The 20,364-nt window shown below is 35.1% G+C and overlaps 2 protein-coding genes across 3 annotated transcripts; both read left to right on the top strand.

Moving 5' to 3' along the window:
• Positions 1 to 742: 742 nt before the first annotated feature.
• LOC118052081 (uncharacterized) lies at positions 743 to 6,399 on the top strand. 2 transcript variants are annotated; one of them, XM_073406133.1, is made up of 10 exons: positions 743 to 1,092; positions 1,181 to 1,248; positions 1,326 to 1,387; positions 1,476 to 1,625; positions 1,796 to 1,972; positions 2,304 to 2,456; positions 2,883 to 4,573; positions 4,779 to 4,844; positions 4,935 to 5,004; positions 5,502 to 6,399. In XM_073406133.1, exons 1-10 carry the CDS (start codon positions 899 to 901, stop codon positions 6,186 to 6,188), a joined length of 3,318 nt encoding a protein of 1,105 aa, XP_073262234.1. In that variant the 5' UTR covers positions 743 to 898; the 3' UTR covers positions 6,189 to 6,399. The 2 variants fall into 2 exon arrangements, with proteins under 2 accessions (XP_073262234.1, XP_034918795.1); XM_035062904.2 differs by having other exon boundaries at positions 2,244 to 2,456.
• A 2,191-nt stretch (positions 6,400 to 8,590) lies between these two features.
• LOC118052079 (uncharacterized) lies at positions 8,591 to 15,436 on the top strand. Its single transcript, XM_035062903.2, has 6 exons — positions 8,591 to 9,024; positions 9,423 to 9,509; positions 10,871 to 11,053; positions 11,148 to 11,234; positions 11,310 to 11,381; positions 13,354 to 15,436. The coding sequence occupies exons 1-6, from the start codon at positions 8,803 to 8,805 to the stop codon at positions 15,292 to 15,294; spliced, it is 2,592 nt and encodes an 863-aa protein (XP_034918794.1). The 5' UTR covers positions 8,591 to 8,802; the 3' UTR covers positions 15,295 to 15,436.
• Positions 15,437 to 20,364: the final 4,928 nt, after the last annotated feature.

The raw sequence follows: 20,364 nt of genomic DNA, 5'->3' as shown, positions 1-20,364 counted from the left end.
ATGTAATACTAGCCATTGGAATTTATTTTTGTATTTTAAAAATATTCTAAAAAAACTGAAATATTTTTAATTTTTTTTCTTGAAATTAACTATTTTTTGGTGTTTTAATCATTTTAATGTATTAATATTAAAAATAAATTTTAATTAATAAAAAAATTATTATTTTAATAAATTTTAAAATAAAAAATATTTTAAAAATTAATCAACCAGTTTTATGAGTTGCCTTATCAGCCCAGGTAGAATTCCTCGCCCAATACCAAAAAAATACAATGCGTCTTTAAAAAGTGTCCTGGGCTTAAAAATATGAGCATCGGCCTTCCTCCCACCTCAAGCCATTTAACTTTAAAGAGATTCACAGTCATCTTGTGTTGATTAAGGTAGTTTTTTAAAATATTAAAAATAATATTAATTTGAAGTAAAGAAAAAAATAAAAAAATTAAATTTTTTAAAAATATTTTTAAAATATAAAAATAAAATAATAATAATGATAATGATAATATCTATTGCAGTTGGAGCAAAGAAGATGAATGATGAGTCCTGAGAGAGAGAGGAAACCCTTTCCACCTGAGCCCTTCCCTTTATATAATAAAAAAAAAAAGTGTGGGATAGTCGAACAAGAAAGAGAGCAATAAAAGAGTGGATTTCCTTATCAGGAAAAGAAAATAGAAAATAGAAAAATAATAAAGTATTTCCCGGCCCAAGGACATAAATATCAAGCTAGCAAAACAGGCCCAGTATTAAAATACCCGCCACGGTACCTGCGTATTCACTACGCTCCCAATTCTTGGCGCGAAAATTGCACCATCTTCACAGGAGCTCAAAATAGGGTTGTTGCTGTTTTTTATAATTTTTTTTTACCCCATTTCTCCCTTCACTATCCTATCAATCCTTCTCAACAATGTCAAGTTTCTGTAATCAAATAGAAGAAATAAAAGCCCTAATTTATTCTAACAAACCACTCGCTTACTCTACTCTTTCAAACTTACAAGAACAATCAGTAAATGATCCTTCATTACTACAAACCCTAGCTGAAAATTCTCAAGATTTAGTCTCTTTGATCACAGTTGACATCTCAATTGATGATGAAGAAGTGTAAGTGCTGAAAAGTTTAAAGCCTTACTTGAGATTTTACATGGGTCTTCGATTTAACGTGAGGGTTCGTTTTGTTTCCATTTATCAGTGCTGCACAGGCTTTAAAGTGTTCGGGATTCATGATTTACCATCCTTCTCTTGTTTCTACTATTCCAGGTTAGTGAATTTTGTAGTTTTGATTATTTAATCATGTCATTAAAGCGTTCTTTCTTAATTTTTTTTTTGGATTGTAGTTGATGATGCTAATTTCGTTTTGGAGGCATTGGCTAAAGTAATTATGACCACAAAGATAAAGGTAAATGTGGAAAAAATGAGCAATGATGGTCTTTTTGGGGTAATCTGTTGTTTATGTGTAATTTAACTTGCTTGCATTTTTATTGCAGTCGGTTTGTAATTTAGGAGTTTGGTGTATATCTATGCAACAATTTGAAGCATCAATTCTAGTTGGCTGTTTCAATTCAGTGTTGCAGGCGGTTGTTCATGCTCTTGATAATCCGATTGGTTCTTTGTCTACGACATTTGAGGCTATGCAGGTAGAGTTACTTCTTAGGATGATAGGATCCTTTACTTGTTATCTTGGGCTTCACAGCTGAAAGCTTTCTTTAAACTTAGGGCTTATAAGTTTCTTGTTTTGAGTTGCAATGCGTTGTGAATATGACTAACGTTGTGTTTTGCGTTATCTCTTCTGGTCCTGATGGTATAGGCTGTGATGAAGCTAGCAGCTCAGTTAAGTGAGAGGATGAGAGAATCTTCACACATATGGGCTCCTCCAATATGTAGGAGACTTCTCAGCACTGATAAGAGAGAAAGGGATATTTCAGAAAGGTGTTTACTGAAGATTAGACCGACAATAATTCCTCCTCCCCCTGCTCTTTCCAAGGTTTAATTTGTGAATAATTTAGTTTTTCTTCCTTGCTTTCCAGGGCCAACCTTTATTTACATGTAGTTTAGTAAATATTGCAGTGAACAATGCTTTCAAATATGATGATGAGACTCTTCATTATCTATTTTAATCTTTATTGCTTGTTTTGATTGCATGCCAGTCTTAATTTTTTATGCAATGAGTGGGCAAGACTTGATGTAGACTTGGAAGCAAAAGACTTGTGGTACTTCTACAATATAAGTATAATGCTTCCATATTTCTTCAACAGGCACTTGCTGAAGATATGAAATTGAAATTGCTTACTGTAATGAAGGATCTTCTGAATCAGGGCTTGAAAATTCAAACGTTGCAAGCATGGGGATGGTTTATCCGCTTACAAGGATCTCATGCCATGAAGTATAGGCATTTAACTAATGACATGCTGAAAGTTCCAGAGAAAACATTCTCGGATCACAATCCACAAGTCCAGATTGCTTCACTGGTATTTCATGTAGAATTGCTTGTATTAGAATCAGGTTTTGCTCATTTACCCAGTTGCATTTGGAAATGTTGCGAGCATAGGGATGGTTTTTCACTTGGCTTGCTCCTTTATTCCTTCATAATTTCACTATACCAGCTGTTAATTTTTTCAAGGGGACCTTGGACCTGCTAGCAATAGCAGAAGGATTAAAGCTCATTCAGAGATCTGTTTATGGTTGAAAAAACTAGAAAAAGAACAGCAGTTTGATAACTTTGAGTTTTCACCAGACAATAATAGTTTTCGTGATTCCAGTGACTGAAAACATCCTAAATTGCTAATTACTTCTTGTTCACTGCACTGCATGCTGGTATTTGTTAATTTAGTTTTTAACAAAATGAAAAGAAGACATGCTTAGTGATAAAAGGTTCTTGTGCCTTGATTTTGCAGGTTGCCTGGGAGGGTCTTGTTGATGCTTTCATTCACCCTGCACTCTTAACTTCTGAGACTAATGAATCCATTAGGAATGGTATTCAACAAGTGCGAACTTCTGGTGGGAGTAGTTGTCAAATTCAAGCAATTGGTTTTTCAAAAAGCATAAAGCTCATAATGACACCTCTAATTGGTATCATCTCGAGTAAATGTGATGTATCTGTTTACTCTTCATGCTTGAATACATGGTGTTATCTGCTGCATAAGCTTGATATCTCTGTCAACCATCCATGGGTGATAGAACTGGTGTTGGATCCCATTTTTGGAGCTGTTTTTCGGTTTGGGCCTGATGTTAAGACTTTCTGGTTGTGGAACCTGTGCCTAGATCTGCTTGACGATTTTATATTAGCAAAATGCAGGAACCTAGACCATGAAACCAGTAGCCAGGTAAGCCATCATTCAACATCCAGCAAATGGTCATGGAAACTGCAACCCATTAAATGGTTGCCCTGGACTATTGGTCAGCTGGATTTCCTTGTAAAGATGATGGATATTATCATCAGCCATGCATCAATTGCAACAATCACCCCTGAAAATAGAAGTTCAGCATGTGATGCTGCCTTAAGGATATTTAGATCTTTTTTAAAAGGGGTCCAAATGGATTTTAGAAGTTCCTCCACTAAATACAATGACATTATGTTGTGTTTGAACACATTATTAAGGTTCATAAAGAAGATATGTGAAGATGCAACTTCAGAAGGTGGCAGGAGTAGTGAATTGCATCATACTTCCCTCCAATTTCTAGAGGCTGTTGTTCAGGAGTTAGAACCTTCTATATTGGGATCCCCTCTTTACAAGGTGTCTTTAAACTTCACATGCATTGAGAACCTGCAAATGGTTGACAACATTAGAAATGTAAAATATCTGGGTATCAGCTCTGTTGCTTACATGGATATGGTTTCGCCATTGGTTTATCTAAGTGTACTCTATATCTGTGTGGTGATCCCATCAACTCCGGCCACTCGAGGGATGGAGCTACTTCTTCAGGGACTTCGCAGATTTTTCAAAACCATACTTTTATTGTATGATCCCGTGGAAAGTCTGTCTGTTGCTGTTGGTTTATTGTATAAACACATGGAGTTTAGGCACCTAGATATTTGGACAGCGATAGCAAAAGGTTTGGAAGATTTCTTCAATGGTCTAACTGTAAAGGATCTTTCACTTTTGAAAATGGACTCCAACAGGGATTTTCCTCGTGCTGTATGCCACCTCTTATCCTACCCTTTTGTGGTTTGTTCTTGCTCTTGGCCAACCCAAAAGAAAGATAGTGGTTCCTTGAAAGAATCTCTTGTTTCACCAGAAAGAAAGCTTAAACTTCAACAAGTAGCTGAAGTGTGGAAATCACTGTATGGAGCTCGTTGTGCCTCGAAGTTTAATAAGTTCTCTGAAACAAGCAGTTTAACTGAAGAGCTTTGTTCAATGTTAAATGGTTGTATTGATCAAAACATCAGCATGCTTGACCATGGTACTGAGCAATATTTTCATTGTGATGTTATTGGCCTCACTTATTTATCTGCCACTGCTGTGACATGTGTCATGGAACAACAGATCCTGACTTTGGCAGCAAGTTCAGTTGGGAACAATGTGGAACATGCTCGTGACCATAAGACATTTAGTGGCATAAAAAATAGCTTGGAATTTTCTTCCAGGTAAGTTAAAATACCATTTGCTAAATGTCTAATGAAATTCCTCATGTACATAGTAAGGTACAAGAGTTCATCTCGTTGAAAGTGAAGCACATTGAATTTTCTTAACCAAAATATTAATGTGGTCTGCATGAGACATGATTTTATTTCTTTAATGTTCTTATTTCACCAACCACGGTCCCTTAATTTTTCATTTGGCACTGTACAGATTCTTGAAGCTGTCATGGTCAATGATGGAAACAGATCCTTCCATTATTCTCTTTGTAACTTCAAGGTCTGTTTATACTTCTATATTTTTCTCCTTGTGCTCACGGTTCCCTGTTATTTATAATGACCGCATATCTCATCTCTTTGAGAACTTCAGGGTCTTTTCTGTGCTAGTATGTTTTGTCAGATGCCTTCACACCAAGCCATCTATTGTTTTATTTATTGAGGTATGTATCTCTCTTTTTTAATTTACTGTGCATACCTTGTTTCTGAAATTTATGTGTCTGGAGATGGGGAAAATCTAACATCTTTTTCACAAACGCTTTAAACCAAGTATACAATGGCTTTTAGTTTATCAGCAGATTACATAGCTGCTTTAACTGTAGCAGTTTGCATGTATGTAATTAAAAATAAGCAGCATCCGTTCCTTTCTTTTTGTTTCTTCAAGAACAAGCTCATTAGGAAATATAAAAAACTCTTCTTGTTTCAAAGAGAGAATAAACAAAGATAGACATGAGTCTTTTTGTAGTAAGAGAAAGAGTTGCTCTTGAAGTCCCCTGCCATCCTTAAACACTAGAAAGTGGAGGACCATTTTGACGACTTTGATTTTAAACATTTTCCATGGGTTGGTGATAAAGAATTTGATTTTTTTCCCCTGAACTTCCATTGTTAGAATACCGTGGTTATGTCTCGTACTTAGTGATCTGCTTATACTTTATTGCAGACAATAAGTTGTCCACTACTTCAGTGGCTGTCACATAGAGAAATACAGGAGGCAAGCACCAATGAACAACTTCACCACTTGTGGTCCGAAATCCTTAATTGCTTAAGGAGGTGCCAACCACCAATAGTCTTTGATTCCTCTCTCCTAAAACTTCAGGCACCACTTCTTGAAAAAACTCTTGATCACCCAAAATCCACCATTTCAGAGCTTACCGTCGCCTTTTGGAATTCAACATATGGTAAGCAGATCAAGTTAGATTACCCCGAGAGTTTACTTGACATCTTAGACAAGCTTTCAAGAAATAAAAGAATAAACCTCCAAACAAAAAGTCTGCCATTCCTGGGAAAATGCCATTCAATATCAGAAGTAACTGCTCAGAGATCCAGGGTGACTGCAACAAACAGCTGGAATTCTAAAAGAGTAGAGTTAGTGGAGGATACTGCGAATCAATTTGAGCCAGAAAATAGGTTGGCTTCGAGTTCAAAAAGAAAAAGGGTGGGACTAACCGAACACCAGAAGGAAGTGAGACGTGCACAGCAAGGAAGGGGAATGGATTGCTGTGGTCATGGTCCAGGGATCCGGACATACACCAGTGTTGATTTTTCACAAGGTAATGAAGATTCACAAGAGAGTCAGGAAATCCGGGATCCTGAATCTATCTTGGAGATGCTAAGAAGAATTGCTTAATTTGGATTTATATCGTTCTTGGTGTCTGGGACTTGAGAGCACCCATCAGATCGGAAGATTCATCCTGGAAGTTGTTTAATATTGGCCGTGGCCGTGGCCGTGGCCTTTGATAATGTTGTACTGTTGAATAGTATTGTCAGTGTATCGTGATTGTCTGTATAAATTATACAACAGAACTACAAGAAGTCCACCACCATAGCGACATAAAATGCCCACAACTTTCTCTGTAGATGTTTCAGCAGCTTCCTTTCCAGTCAGATAGCCTTGCCATTGCCATTGCCATTGCCATTTACGACAACAATCAAAATTGGTTCAGACCTAGCCCAACTATAGCTTTGTGGTTCAGAATCTTCAGATGCTATTACCAAATCATTGCTCTTCGTCCCTACTGTGATCCATGTCCAGGAGATAATTTGTGTGACATCAAAAGATAAAAAGCATGCTTATAACCAGCCAGGTAGGCAATTTACATCCCTTCCACATCCAAGACTATCGCAGACACCAATAACTTTTATTAGTGTTTTTAGTTGCCCGTTTCACGAACCAATTAATCAGTTTCATGAAAATATTGATATAAATATCAACCATTGATGTCATTAACTATTTTTAAAACTATAATAGTTAATTACTGATCCATATTATCTTAGGAGGTTTCTTAGATGTGCTAATATCAAGAATTCTTGATATTGTTAACTTCATCTCAGAAAACTAATCAAGTCTATAAATTTTAATGATATCAACGTTACTCGCTAATATCAATTAACTATTCTAAAACCAAATAATTAATCAAGTTTATAAATTTTTTCCCGTTCGGTTTTGCGTTTCAAACTTTTCTTTTTTTTTTTTAATTAAAATTTTTTTTTTAATTAAAATTTTTTTTACCTTGATATTAAAAATAATTTTTTAAAAATAAAAAATAAAATATATTTCCGAGTATAAAACACTTGAAAATTAAATTGTAACCGCATTTTCAAAAACCCTCCAAGCCAATTTTAATTTTTTTTTAAAAAAATTAAAATAATATTATATTAAATAAAATAATCGACATAATCCGTTTTTAAATATAATTACACCTTCTAACACCTATACGAATACATGCTATAAAAAGATTAGCACAAAGGACAAACTTCTCTCAACATGAACTGAAAAAAAGCCTTTTGCTTCTTCTGACAATAGTTTCATAATAACAGGTGGTACACACTAGAATAAAGGTGGAGCAGCATGCCCTGCCAAGATCATCACCCATTATTCTCCCTTCCCCGTGCATCCATCAAAAGTCCTTCGAAGCTGGAACCATCCCTCTAAAAGGAGTCCAATCCAACCCAAAAATAGCCCATACCATAAACCAAACCTCCCCATCACCTCGTTCCTTACTGGGCACTTCGAAGTTCAAACACTAATTTATGAAAAAGGGTAAACTTTATTCCACTCCCTATAGATTCTAAAATGTTCAAGCTAATCCATTTGGCTTTAAACTTCTTAATATCTGTCTCATAGTTTTCAAAAATTCTCAATTTGACCTCTGTTGCTAAATGAGCAAGCAACTAGAAAATCCATTTTTTGAATTTTCTTGTTCATCATTTTTTCCCCTCACTCTTGATAATTTTTTGAATGATAATATTATATATAAAATTTCATAGAAAGAACCTATGGGAAAATATATATAAAAAAGAAATAAGGATATGTGAAAAAATTCTTTGTTTTTTTTTAATCCAAACAAAAACACATATATAAAGATACACCAACATGCTTGAGGAAGCCATGAACATTTTACTGTATACAAATCAATACTTGGATGCATAGATGTCAAATCTGAATCAAGGATTGGTTAAAAAAAATGCTTGGGTCATTAGGTTTATCTAGACTAATTATTTTTATTAAAATAATAATATTTATTATTATTATTATTATTATTTAAGTTCAACTCAGGTAATTAGGTTATTAAAAACTCAATCAAGTTTATTGAATTTTTCCAGATTAACTTGATCATTTATTTAATTACAAACTTGATCTTAATCAAGTTTTGAATCATGAACCAATTTATTGGGCAAGATTTAACAAATATATTTATGCGTTTTTATTTATTTAGAAACAATTATATTATTGAATTATTATCAAGAACTCAAAGTTTATAGGAGCTAAAATAAAGCATTGTTATATTAATAGGGATTAAAATATAATTATCCTAAAAATTCAATCAACACAGAAAAACTCAAAATGAAAAAACAATTCAATCAATCATTCTCTCACTTACTCCTCCATACCTAATTAAAATTCCTTTACTAAAAAAAGTAACTCAAAAACCGAGCCTTTACCCCATCACATTTATCATCTCCTCTCTCCCTCTTTGCAAACTGTCCTTGTTTGCAAAATCCCCAAACCCCCAGGGCTCTTTCCGTACTTTCACAACTCCCAAAAACTAAAAAAAAAAAATCGAGCTTCGTTTCATTTTTTTTCTTTAAATCTCAATTTCCATAAAGTTAGGGTTTTTACATTTCCATACAGTTCAGTCATAATTATACATAGATAGATTAGATTCGATAGCGAGAGTTCTCAAATAACCGGAAAAAAAGAAGAAACAAATCGTGACCATTTGATTTTTTTGGATCTGATCATGGACGCACGAGATTCCACATCGAACCGAGACGTCTCATCGAGCCCCGGCGGCAGCGGCAGCGGCAGCACCACCGGCGGTGGAGGAGGAGAAGATGACCATATCCTTTCCGTCACCGCCGCTCTCGCCAAAGACGCTTGGTTTCACTTCAACTCTCGCCGGTTCAATGAGTGCCTCGAGGTTCTGTATCAGCTAAAGCTGAAAAAAGAAGACGATCCGAAGGTGATTATTGCGCAAATAACATTAACTCACTTAATTTCTTTTTTTGAATTTATTCATTTTCTTGGATTTTGCTTGATTAGAGATTAGGTTAATTTCGAGTAAAATGCATTGATGAACTGCTATTTTATTTAATTATTTAAATCACTTAATTTAGTTGTAGTTTTTTTTAATTTTAACAGTTTTTTTTAGATTAAGTTCGTTAATTAACATGAAAAGCATAATTTTGCACTTGATTTTGTTGGTTCAAATTTAAGGACTATATCGGGCTGGGCATGTGAATGTTGAAGTTATGCAATGTGTTAGGTTATTCGGAATATGTAATTGATGTGGAAGTTTTCTTTACCTTTTCTTTTTCGTGTTTTTTTAAAGTTTGTAATGTGCGGGTGTTGTTTCATTAGGTACTACATAATATTGCAATTGCGGAGTATTGTCGAGATGGTTATCCAGATCCAAAGAAGTTGCTTGAAATACTTAATAACATTGAGGTATGCTGTTTTTGCTATGTTTTTTGGAGTGTTATTAGTAAATTTTTTAACCTTGAATTTTAAATGTTAGATTTTGAGAGCAAGAGATTGGGAATGAAATTATTGAACTGTCTAGATGTTGCTGCGGTTTATACGTTCAGTTCATTGTCAAAGAAAGCTATGCACAATCATGGGAATTAGTTCCTACTTTCACAGTTTTGTCACTGCATTTTTATACATCCAGCCATCTCCATCCAAGTTTTGTCACCACATTTTTATGCATCCAACCATCTTCATTCACTTGGTACTTATCTTCAGTAAATAAAGCCAAGCTGGTTGCTGTTCTCTTCTCAATCCTGCTGTCTGGTGCATGGTTGTCGTCCTTGTTTGTAATTTTTCTATCTTATTTGTTCCATAATGCTCACACCCAAAAGACTGGTCTGCATTGTGTGGTTTGCCCCTTGGTATAACATCACAATCATTGCATGAGGCCCCACATTCTCTTTCTCATGAGAGGCTTATTACTTTTGTTTCATTCACTTTGAAAGATAATCATATAGATTATTTTTTGTAAGATGGTATTGTTAAAGAGTACCAAGTCCCAAGTGAAAGAAATTCTATTCAAAATTACATCCTGTTCTTGCTTACACATTCTCTTTTCAAAATCACTCGCTATTGCTTTCCACATGTTTACTAAAAGTTCTCCAATAAACATTTTTTTCTTCATAAGGCTTCCCCTGATTGGCCGGTGTATTCTTGTCCGATGTTGGAGTCCAGAACAACATTTCCAGTGACTTTCCTATGGGATTGCACAACATAATTAAATCTTACACACGATTGTATTTTGATGAATTCTCTACATGTAAGTCTTGTACACAGTTTCTTCAGAGACTTCATGCCAATCCTGGTGCCTGCATCCATCAATAGGATTTGCAGGGGAATTCTATCTTATTGATGTAATGATTATTTCTGACATTGCTATGGTGAACGCTTACTGAATTGGCGTGCTTTGACTATTTAAGAAGTCCCTGTGTGGTTATTGTCCTTTGGCGGATCATAAATGATGAGCCAAGGTAGCGACACAGTACATGATGGTCAAAATGTGGATGATAAAGATAAGGCTGAATGGTGTAAATGGTTTTCTAGCAGGGGCCACACAAAAAATTCGTTGTTATAGTTTGTACATCTCGTTTCTGAGGTCTTAGTTGTATCTTTATTTTTTGATTTACTATCATGTAACAACTGAGTGGAGTATGGACATTCTGTAAGAATTTTGTTCACTGTGTGAAAGGTTTGCTGCATCATGTTTTAGTTCCATTTTTGGGGTTTGAATTCTTTCGTAGTGTGACATTTTCTTGTCTCATTTGTTGGTGTTGGTTTAGAGGAAAAGTGAAGAGCTTGCTCACGCCTCTGGAGAGCAGGTAGAGACTGTTAGCAATCCTGGGAACAAAGTTGTGTCAGGGTCTAAAGGAAGTGGTGCAACGGTGCACCAAGCATCTGCCCCGAACAGCTTGTCTGTTGCTTACATGGATGAATTTGACCCGGCTGTAGCAAGGCTAAACATTGTAGGTTCTCTTGATATATTTGTAGTTGCTTTATAAATTGCTATTGATTTTTGTTTGCAATCTTGAGTGACATGATAAATCTGGCCTCTTACAGGCAATCATTTGGTACCATCTTCATGAATATTCAAAGGCATTATCGGTTCTAGAACCTTTGTATCACAATATAGAACCTATAGAGGAGGTATGATTTGCTAATCAACAGTCATTTCTCTCCATTGTTGTTTTCTTGTGTTCTGATACTACCTTTTATGTGCAGAGAACTGCTCTTCATGTCTGCCTTTTGTTGCTAGATGTTGCACTTGCCTGCCAGGATGCATCTAAATCTGCTGTAAGTGCTGAGTAAATTAGTGTTTGAATATGTTTATTAACATGTTGCCATACCCATCAAAGCTGCTTTATAGATGACATTGTGATCCTCATATCATGTTTGTTGCTTCTATTTCTAAAACAATCTTGTTGATTGTATTTTGAAAACAGAATGCTGCCACATGGTAGAGATTTTCAATTAAAGAACTTTATATTCCATAGTGACAATATGGACTAAATATTTTGAAAAAAAAAATGATATGTAAGCAGTTCTTAAAAATGGAAAACATAGGAGTGCCATGCCACCAGCCATGTGCTTAGAGAGTAGACCACAAATGTTCCTATAACAAAAGAACATAAAAGAAAACAAAAATCACAGAATTGTAGCTACTGAAATTTGACTGAAGAAATTCAAGTGAGAACTGAGAATTAACTGAGAAAAACCATCTTTTTCTCGACTTGTTGCTTAACCTCTGTTGGAGAAGTTTCTCCTCTTCAATGTTGTGTGTATGCCTTTCAAATGAAACTTCCTTGTTAAACACAATCACTCTCCATGTACTTTTTCTGTGTTTTCTGAAGCCAAAGATTCCTTTCGATGTGAGCTTGAGCACATTGTCAGCATGACCACATTTTGAAATGCTGTGTGTTTGGTTTCAAAAAATAAATTAGACACATGGACTGGTCCAGTGAACTAGGTTGACAATCTGCAATTGCAGGAGAGTTAATTACTTTCCCTCTGGCTGCACTTTTTATTTATCCATTGGTGACAATTACATTCTCTGCATTGTGTACCTCCTTGAAGTAAACTCAGGATCCTCAACAAGCAATTTGTCATATTACCAACTCAATTTTTCACCCTCAATTTGATGCATTTTGTACCAAACTTCTGAGCAGGCAACTTATGGTATTAGGAAACAAGTTTTTGGGCTCCTTTATTGGAGTTCCATCTGATATTTATGTTTAAAGAAACGCCAACAAGCAAAGTGACAACTACAAGAGGGACCTATTTAGCCAATGTTGAGGTCAGGGGTTTGGAAGACATGCAATTGTCTCGGACTACGATGTGCATTCAGTTTCTTTTCTATCAAAATCTAACCCCACTTGTGTGTCTTCTTAACCCCTGACCTCAGACATCAGACCTCAGCATTGGCTAAATAGGTCTTGCTCATATTATGCTTCCAATAAAATCTGTTTCAATGGTTGGCCTTTCTATAAGGAAGGGCTAATTCCCCTTTCCTTAAGCCTGCTCATCCTGGCTTGGTAGGAGCTCAATAATTGAGTTAGCTTGCGCCCTCTTGAAAATCTGGCTTTGAGGCTGCTAGAGGAGGTTCAGAAGCCTATGATTTAGTAGAGAATGAGATCTTAATCAAACTGGTGAAAAGGATCATATAAAGATTGGATGAAGTAACCATAAATAAAGAAAAGAGCCACCTGATGAAGGATGTCAATGAAAGGAATGAAGGATGATGACATGTTATAATCAATTTGGTTTTCATCAGTCATAATCGTGAATTGCAACTTATTAGGTAAATCGTTCTTTGATTTTCTTTCATTGGTGACTGATTGAATATCATGATTAAGTGAAGCCCCTGGGCATGGGCTCGGGTGGTAGAAAGATTTGGGTTTTATCAATCAGAAACAGGAAGAGAAGGCTTGGGTTGGATTTCTTTTCCCAATTATCTCTGCTACTTTCTGGTGGCTAGATTTTCACTCGAGATGATCTTAGATTTTCTAGCACTTGTGATTGGAAACCCTAAACCTTGCATTCTGTTGAAATTTGATAATTAAGTTCGTGTATAGTAATTTCAATGAAGATTATTGAAGCCATGCATTACACATGTAGTCCAGAATGTGGCTGTTCTGCCTTCACAACAAAATGACCTTTGTTGTTTGTCTGTACCGCAATGTGTTGTTTGATTTACTGGAAGTGGAAAAAGAAAAAGCTCTTAAACTGGGCATTCTTTATTGTCTTGTAACGTCTTCCCCATTTTCAGGATGTATTGCTATATCTAGAAAAAGCGTTTGGCTTTGGTTCTGTGGGTCAAGGTGATAATGGGAGCGCAGCACAGCAACAATCGACAAATCTAGTTGCAAAATCTTTGTCTGTTCCTAGTAGTTCATCAGGGATGGATGCTAATTCAGATTTAGCTCCTAGTGAGAATGCTTTGGAAAGTTCTTTATCGAGAACTCTATCAGACGAGACACTTGAGTATGAATCAATGTTCTCACTTGACATAAGTGGGCAAAACTTAGCAAGGCCTGTGGGTCTTTCATCTTCAAATGACCTTTCAAGGACCCCAATCGATAGGTCTTTTTCTCCTTCTGAAATGAAGCTTAAGTTGCACATTTACAAGGTTCAATTTCTACTACTCACCAGGAATTTGAAACAAGCAAAGCGTGAAGTCAAGCTTGCTATCAACATTGCACGTGTGAGGGACTCGCCCATGGCTCTCCTCTTGAAATCTCAGCTTGAATATGCTCGTGGTAACTACCGTAAGGCCATCAAGCTGTTAATGGCATCAAGTAATCGGGCAGAGATGGGGATTTCAAGCATGTTCAACAACCTTGGGTGCATCTACTATCAGCTTGGGAAATACCATTCAGCATCTGTGCTCTTTTCCAAGGCACTGGCCAGTAGTTCATCTCTTTGGAAGGACAAGCCACGTAAGTTGTTAACTTTTTCACAGGATAAATCTCTCCTCATTGTATATAATTGTGGAGTGCAGCACTTGGCTTGTGGGAAACCCTTACTGGCTGCTCGCTGTTTCGAAAAAGCAAGTTTAGTTTTCTACAACCAACCTTTATTGTGGCTCCGGCTTGCTGAATGCTGCTTGATGGGTTTGGAGAAGGGACTTCTAAAAGCTGGCCGGGTTCCGTCAGACAAGTCAGATGTTACCGTTCATGTTTTCGGCAAGGGAAAATGGAGGCATCTTGCAATTGAAAACAGTATTTCAAGAAATGGATATGTGGATTCTGTTGAAAAGGAAGATTTGTTTTTGGGTAGTGATGGCCAACCAAAGCTCTCCATGTCCCTTGCTCGGCAGTGTCTCCGCAATGCTCTGCATTTACTGGATTACTCGGAGTTAAATCATTTGAAACCTGGTTTGCCTTCTAATATATCCTTGGATGAAAATGAACTGAGCGAAGAAGGATCTATGAAGAGTTCAAACCACAAGAATTTAACTGGCCTTGATTCCAAAGCATCTACTGTAGGCTTAGGTCAAGTTAATGCTAACGGGGATGCAAAAGAACAGAAGGGAGGGACAAGTCAGGAGATCATGCAGAACTCTATCTCTTTCCATGAAGATATTCGCAGGAGAGAAAATCAGATGATCAAGCAAGCGCTTCTCGCTAACTTAGCATATGTAGAGTTGGAATTGGAAAATCCTGAGAAGGCCTTGTCAAATGCAAGGTCTCTCTTGGAACTTCCAGTATGTTCGAGAATTTATATTTTTCTGGGTCATGTGTATGCAGCTGAGGCTCTCTGCTTGCTGAACAAGCCCAAGGAAGCTGCTGAGCATTTGTCAATTTATTTGTCTGGAGGAAATAATGTGGAGTTGCCCTTTAGCCAGGATGACTATGTGCAATGGCGAGTAGAAAAAGCTTTTGATTATGAAGAGTTAAATGGAGGATCAATCACTGCAAAGAATTCCTCCCCTGATGAATCGCAAGGTATCGTGTTCCTCACTCCCGAAGAGGCACGCGGAACCCTTTACGCAAATTTTGCAGCCATGTATGCAGCACAGGGTGATCTTGAGCGAGCCCACCATTTCGTGACACAAGCTTTATCCCTCGTACCTAATCGTCCAGAAGCTACTCTGACAGCGGTTTACATCGATCTTATGCTCGGTAACTCACAGGCAGCTGTTGCCAAGTTAAAACAATGTAGTCGGCTCAGATTTCTCCCAAGTGATGTACAATTGAATAAGTGTTGATGGTTGTATCATTGGCTTTTCATTCTTGTATGCCCCACATCTCAGTTCTAGTTAGCAGGTAGATCAGCAATCCTTCAATAGGATCTGTAACATATATATAGTCCGATTCAGAGAATAAGTTTTTCAGTTCATTTTTCCTTAATTTTTGATATTTAGGGTTCATTAATTGGTGCGGTTGAGTGTTTTGGATAGAGTCGGATGCCCACGTTTGAAATTAATGTTGTGCTCATCCAGACCAAAAACAGAAGAAAAGGAATTGATTCATCGATTTCTTTCATATTTCCTTGCTCCTTGGATGCTTATCGTTCGTGCAATGCAAAATGATTTCGTCTGCCATCTGTTTGTATCTTTGCTACAAAGTATAGTGGAAAATGAAAAGGTTTTATCCTCTCTCAAGACTACCATCTCAAGCGTGTTGCCACTGCCGCAAGAATTTACAGTTGCTTCTCCATATCTCCTTATTATTAACATAATTATTATGTCATCACTTCACCATCAAGATGGTATCATGTTTTCTTTCCTTGTACATTCAAATGCGATAAATAACTTATTCTATAGAAATATATTTTCTTAGAAGAATATTTTTTGCAAAATAAAAGTAACCTTAATCTCAAATCAACTTCAACGTTTCAGGTGGTATATATGGTGTGGTTGGCGTTTAAGGAGGCTATAGCCATCCATTCCCCTCAAGTTGGTTCTATCCATTTGTGCCTCAAACATGTGGATTGCTTTCTTACCAGTATCATTTGATTATATGTGAAATCAAGCATGCTTGAACCCTGGATCTTAGGTTTTGGAACAACAACACGCAAAAAATCACATGTAGCAGTCAAATCTGTTTGTTCGAGATAAATTATTTTTTTTGATGTGCCATTGGTGGTATAAGTAAAATGAGTTCGGTTTTTAACACTTGGAAAAAGGTTAAGATCTGAGCTGTTTGTGCATATAAGTTGTAAATTTCGTTATCAAGGATTTGTAATGTAGTGGATTTTTAACACAGGATCCATGTTCCTTGCACATTGGCCATTCAAAAGGCCGCTGAAACCTGATCCAGGAATGAAGAACAGATTAAAATAAAATACAACACGGAAATTCCGGAAAGTCTCCAAATTATCAGAACACAGGGCCGACTCGTAGGAAAATTGTCTAGGTTTAACAGCAACTATGCCATATACTTGTCTTGGTTGAATGTTGATATTTGTGGTTTTATTTGGATAGGTGGTTTAAGTACGCAGATACAGTTTTCCAGCTCACTTTCCCGGAAAAGGAATTCACTTTCCAAAGAGACTCTAAATCACAGAAGTAATTTCGAAGATAAATATTTACAAAATCTTATTGGAAGAAAGCCTGTCTCTTGACGTGGCCCATATTGTTTGCATAATTGAGCTGTGAGGCAGACAAGGCTGTCAAATAGGTTGACTTGGTTAAGAGAATTGTGATATAGTCTTGGAATTCAAAGAGAAAAAAGATTACTCCAATTGTGTTTGTTTTACTTAATAATAATAACAACAACAACAACAACAACAACAATAAAAGATAATAACCCTCCATTCATAAGCACGATTTTAGTTCGGTCTTGGAGGAATTGTTTATAATTAGGGCTTCATTCTATAAAAAATCTTCAATCCGAGTCTTTTCATCTAAAATTAATATATTTTTTACAAAAAAAATAGTTGAGTTCTCTTGAAAAAACTAATTCATGCAATTTGATTACATCGAATTAGATATATATACACAAAAATATATAATTCGGTTATCTTTGTAAAGAAAAAAAGACTAGAGATACACCGAGGAATCTCCTAGTTTCAGGATAGGAGCCCCATCAACAGATGCCATACATTTATCTGGAGAAGAGAAGACAAAGTAAGTTCATGTGCATTGCTTAAGGTGGTCCCTGGATAGCTAGTAATGATCTTATGTAAGAATTTTATACAATTTTCATGCATACATGGAGATCTCAGAGTAGCCAGGCAAGAGATAAGAAGTATGTCCATCTTATCTACGGCATCCACAACCAGTTCATAACAAAAAAAAAACAGCTTGTTTGCGATTTGATTTTCCCACAGGATGATTCCTTGTCCTTGATGGACCCCTCTTCAGAGTAGCTAGTTTTTTTATTTATTAACATGAATGTTCGAGTTAATTTACATGTATTTTAATTAATTATACATGTTCTGAAATTAATGATCATATAATCCTGCAATAGTGATTATATTAGCAACAACATAATTCAAACTTAAAATTATAGAAAAACAAAACCTTTAATTCTAAATTCTCACCATTAAATTATTTACTAGATAGTTAACATAGCTAGTTTTTTTATATAATATGCTCATGCCACACCAACTCCTTAGGATATATGACTGGTTATCTATCTGCTTTATAGTATGTCATGTGGTATCAAATCAATGAGCTGACAACAACTATACCAATGATTAATTAGCCTTAATCATTTTTAATGCATGAACATTGTCTTACCGCAGAAAAATCAAAGATTATTTAGAACTAAAAAGACATGTTTATTTTTTTTGGTTTTAAAAAGGATAGAAATTCATTTCAAAACTATTATAAAAACATATTAATAATTTATTTTATATTCCTATTTTTATTTCTCTAACTAAACACACGATTTTATCTTTTGAAACACTAACCAAACATGATCTAATTTCTTTCTTGGGGAGGGGGGGGTGTTAAAAGGGAACATTTTAACGGGTTTCCTCCCTTGATTGAGATTAATTATTATAACGCCAACATCAACAAGCATCCATGTCATTTTGTAATCTCTCAATATATTTAAATGTAATAGTTTACTAACATTATTATTTTTATCTATATTCTAGGCTTATCCTTCAATCATATATAATCATATATTGATAAGATATGTTGCTTTCAAGTCTATCAAAAGAAGAAGAAGAAAAAAGGGCAAAAGAAAGCATGTCATTCACGTTCAAGAGTAACATTTATCTATTTAGAAAGCAGTCTCCCCTAATTAACCTAAAGTTTAAGTTGTGAGAGGAAATTGAATAGACTAGCCCATTGGAAAATTCTGAAAAACCAGCACCATTCTCGGCCCCTTCCCATCTCTATCTATTGGCAAAAGAAAGCATAACACTATTATTTTTTGGTTATAATTACTTTTTCAAAACATTTTCATTTAAAAAATATGTTAATGATATTTTATTTTTTAAAAATTATTTTTTAGATTAGAAAATTAAAATGATTTAAAAACATCAAAAATATATTAATTTAAAAAAAAAAAAATTAAATTTTTTTTTAAAAATAATTTTAAAACACAGTGCAAAACACACGATTAATGTTACGGGGGCTTAATTATCCCTCTCCCTGGTCATTGCTTCTAATGTATACGGTTAGATTTGAAGTACGTGAGACTTAATTTCAAGTTGAAATTCTTAAAATATTAATTAATTAAAATGGAAAAAAATATTAATTGTTTAAAATACTAAGAATAAAGAAATTATATTGTTGAATTCATATCTTTTAATATGAAAAATAAAATTCCTAAGCAATTTATTAATTATAAGGAAGTCGGATTACTGGAAAATTAATTATTTGTAATTTCCATGTGTCATGGAAATGTATCGGATATATGCAATTAATGACTCACATTGGCTACCTAAATGTACTAATGAAAGCGAAGAGATGCACAAAACAAATGGCTATCTAACAAATTGAGAACCCAATAAGATATTCTTAAATTGAGAGAGAAACATTGTTGATAGCTTCTTGTCTAAAAGACAAATTAACCATACATAAAGCATTAATCTTAAAGAAGAAAAAAAATTAAATGGTGTACAATATTGACCAAGAGAGAAGGGAAGAGAGCTCGACATCCTCTCATGTCGAATCTTTCATCCATGGATGATCAGCTAGCTAGTCAGCACATACACACATATATAGATATATCATGAGCCAGTTCTTGTCACTATTTACAACTTAGATATGTAAAAACATTATAAAGCAAAAGAATCCATAAAAAAGAAAAGAAAAACTTTTTTTTTTTTTTTAATATTTAGGTGTCTCCACTAATTGAAATTGACCATCAGATTACAGTCACGACAATATTACGAGGATATATACATGAGAGCCCATCTTGTTAATTCTTTGTTAATTTGATAATTAGCAACTAAGCTTATTCATCCGATTGATTTTTTTAGGGTATGCAAATAACATGAAGATTGTTTGCACTTAGCAATGTAAAATGGTGTTTTTCTTAATAATATTTTTAAAAATATTAGTTTTTTTTTATTAAGAGAAATTAAACATGATATTTTGATTTTAAATCTTCCAATTATCCTTGTGGTGCATGTTCTATGGATTATTTTGCAACATGCATATGAACATTTAAAACGATATCATTTTGAAATATTTTTAAAAATTAAAATAATATTATTTTAAATTAAAAAAATAAAATTAAGCTTGATCAAGTTAAATCACCCGAGCTTGATTATGTCAACTCTTATTGATTTGTATAAACCAAACCCAACTGAAGTCCTAAAACTATTTGCTGGGTTTGATATTCTAATTTCAAAATTAAAAAATTAAAATGCATTAACATGCAAACACTACTAGCTAACTCAAGATATTGAGTTTAGCTATATATATATATATATATATATATATATATATATATCAACTTAATCAAATTATTAAACAATTTAATCAGGATTTATATGGTTTTGAGTTTTTTAGGTACGTAAGTTGTATTACGTACGTACTTTAGCTTGGATCTAGAGAGAGCAAGTGTAACCAGGAGGCGGTGTCTTCCCACAAGTAACAAGGAGCTGAAGAGCAAGCGGGACGTAGATGTTGAGGTTAAGAGCTTTGATTTTGAGAGTGGTGCACAAGCAGACTGCAGCTTCAAGTTCAACAAGTCCTTTAAGAACTGGGCAGCACTGGTTCACAACTGGATCACCAAGGCCAACGTGCACTAACCCACCAAGAAGATCCACACAAGCACCAAGTTTTAGTGTATCGATAGGGCATGTATCCTTGGATGAAGGAGGCGGTGGAATTGATAGGTGTAATTTATGAAAAGAAGAAGAATTGACA

This window comes from Populus alba, chromosome 18 (assembly GCF_005239225.2).
Source record: "Populus alba chromosome 18, ASM523922v2, whole genome shotgun sequence".
Lineage (NCBI taxonomy): Eukaryota > Viridiplantae > Streptophyta > Magnoliopsida > Malpighiales > Salicaceae > Populus > Populus alba.
The sequence above is the reverse complement of the archived record's forward strand: the minus strand, read 5'-3'. Positions and strand labels throughout refer to the sequence as shown.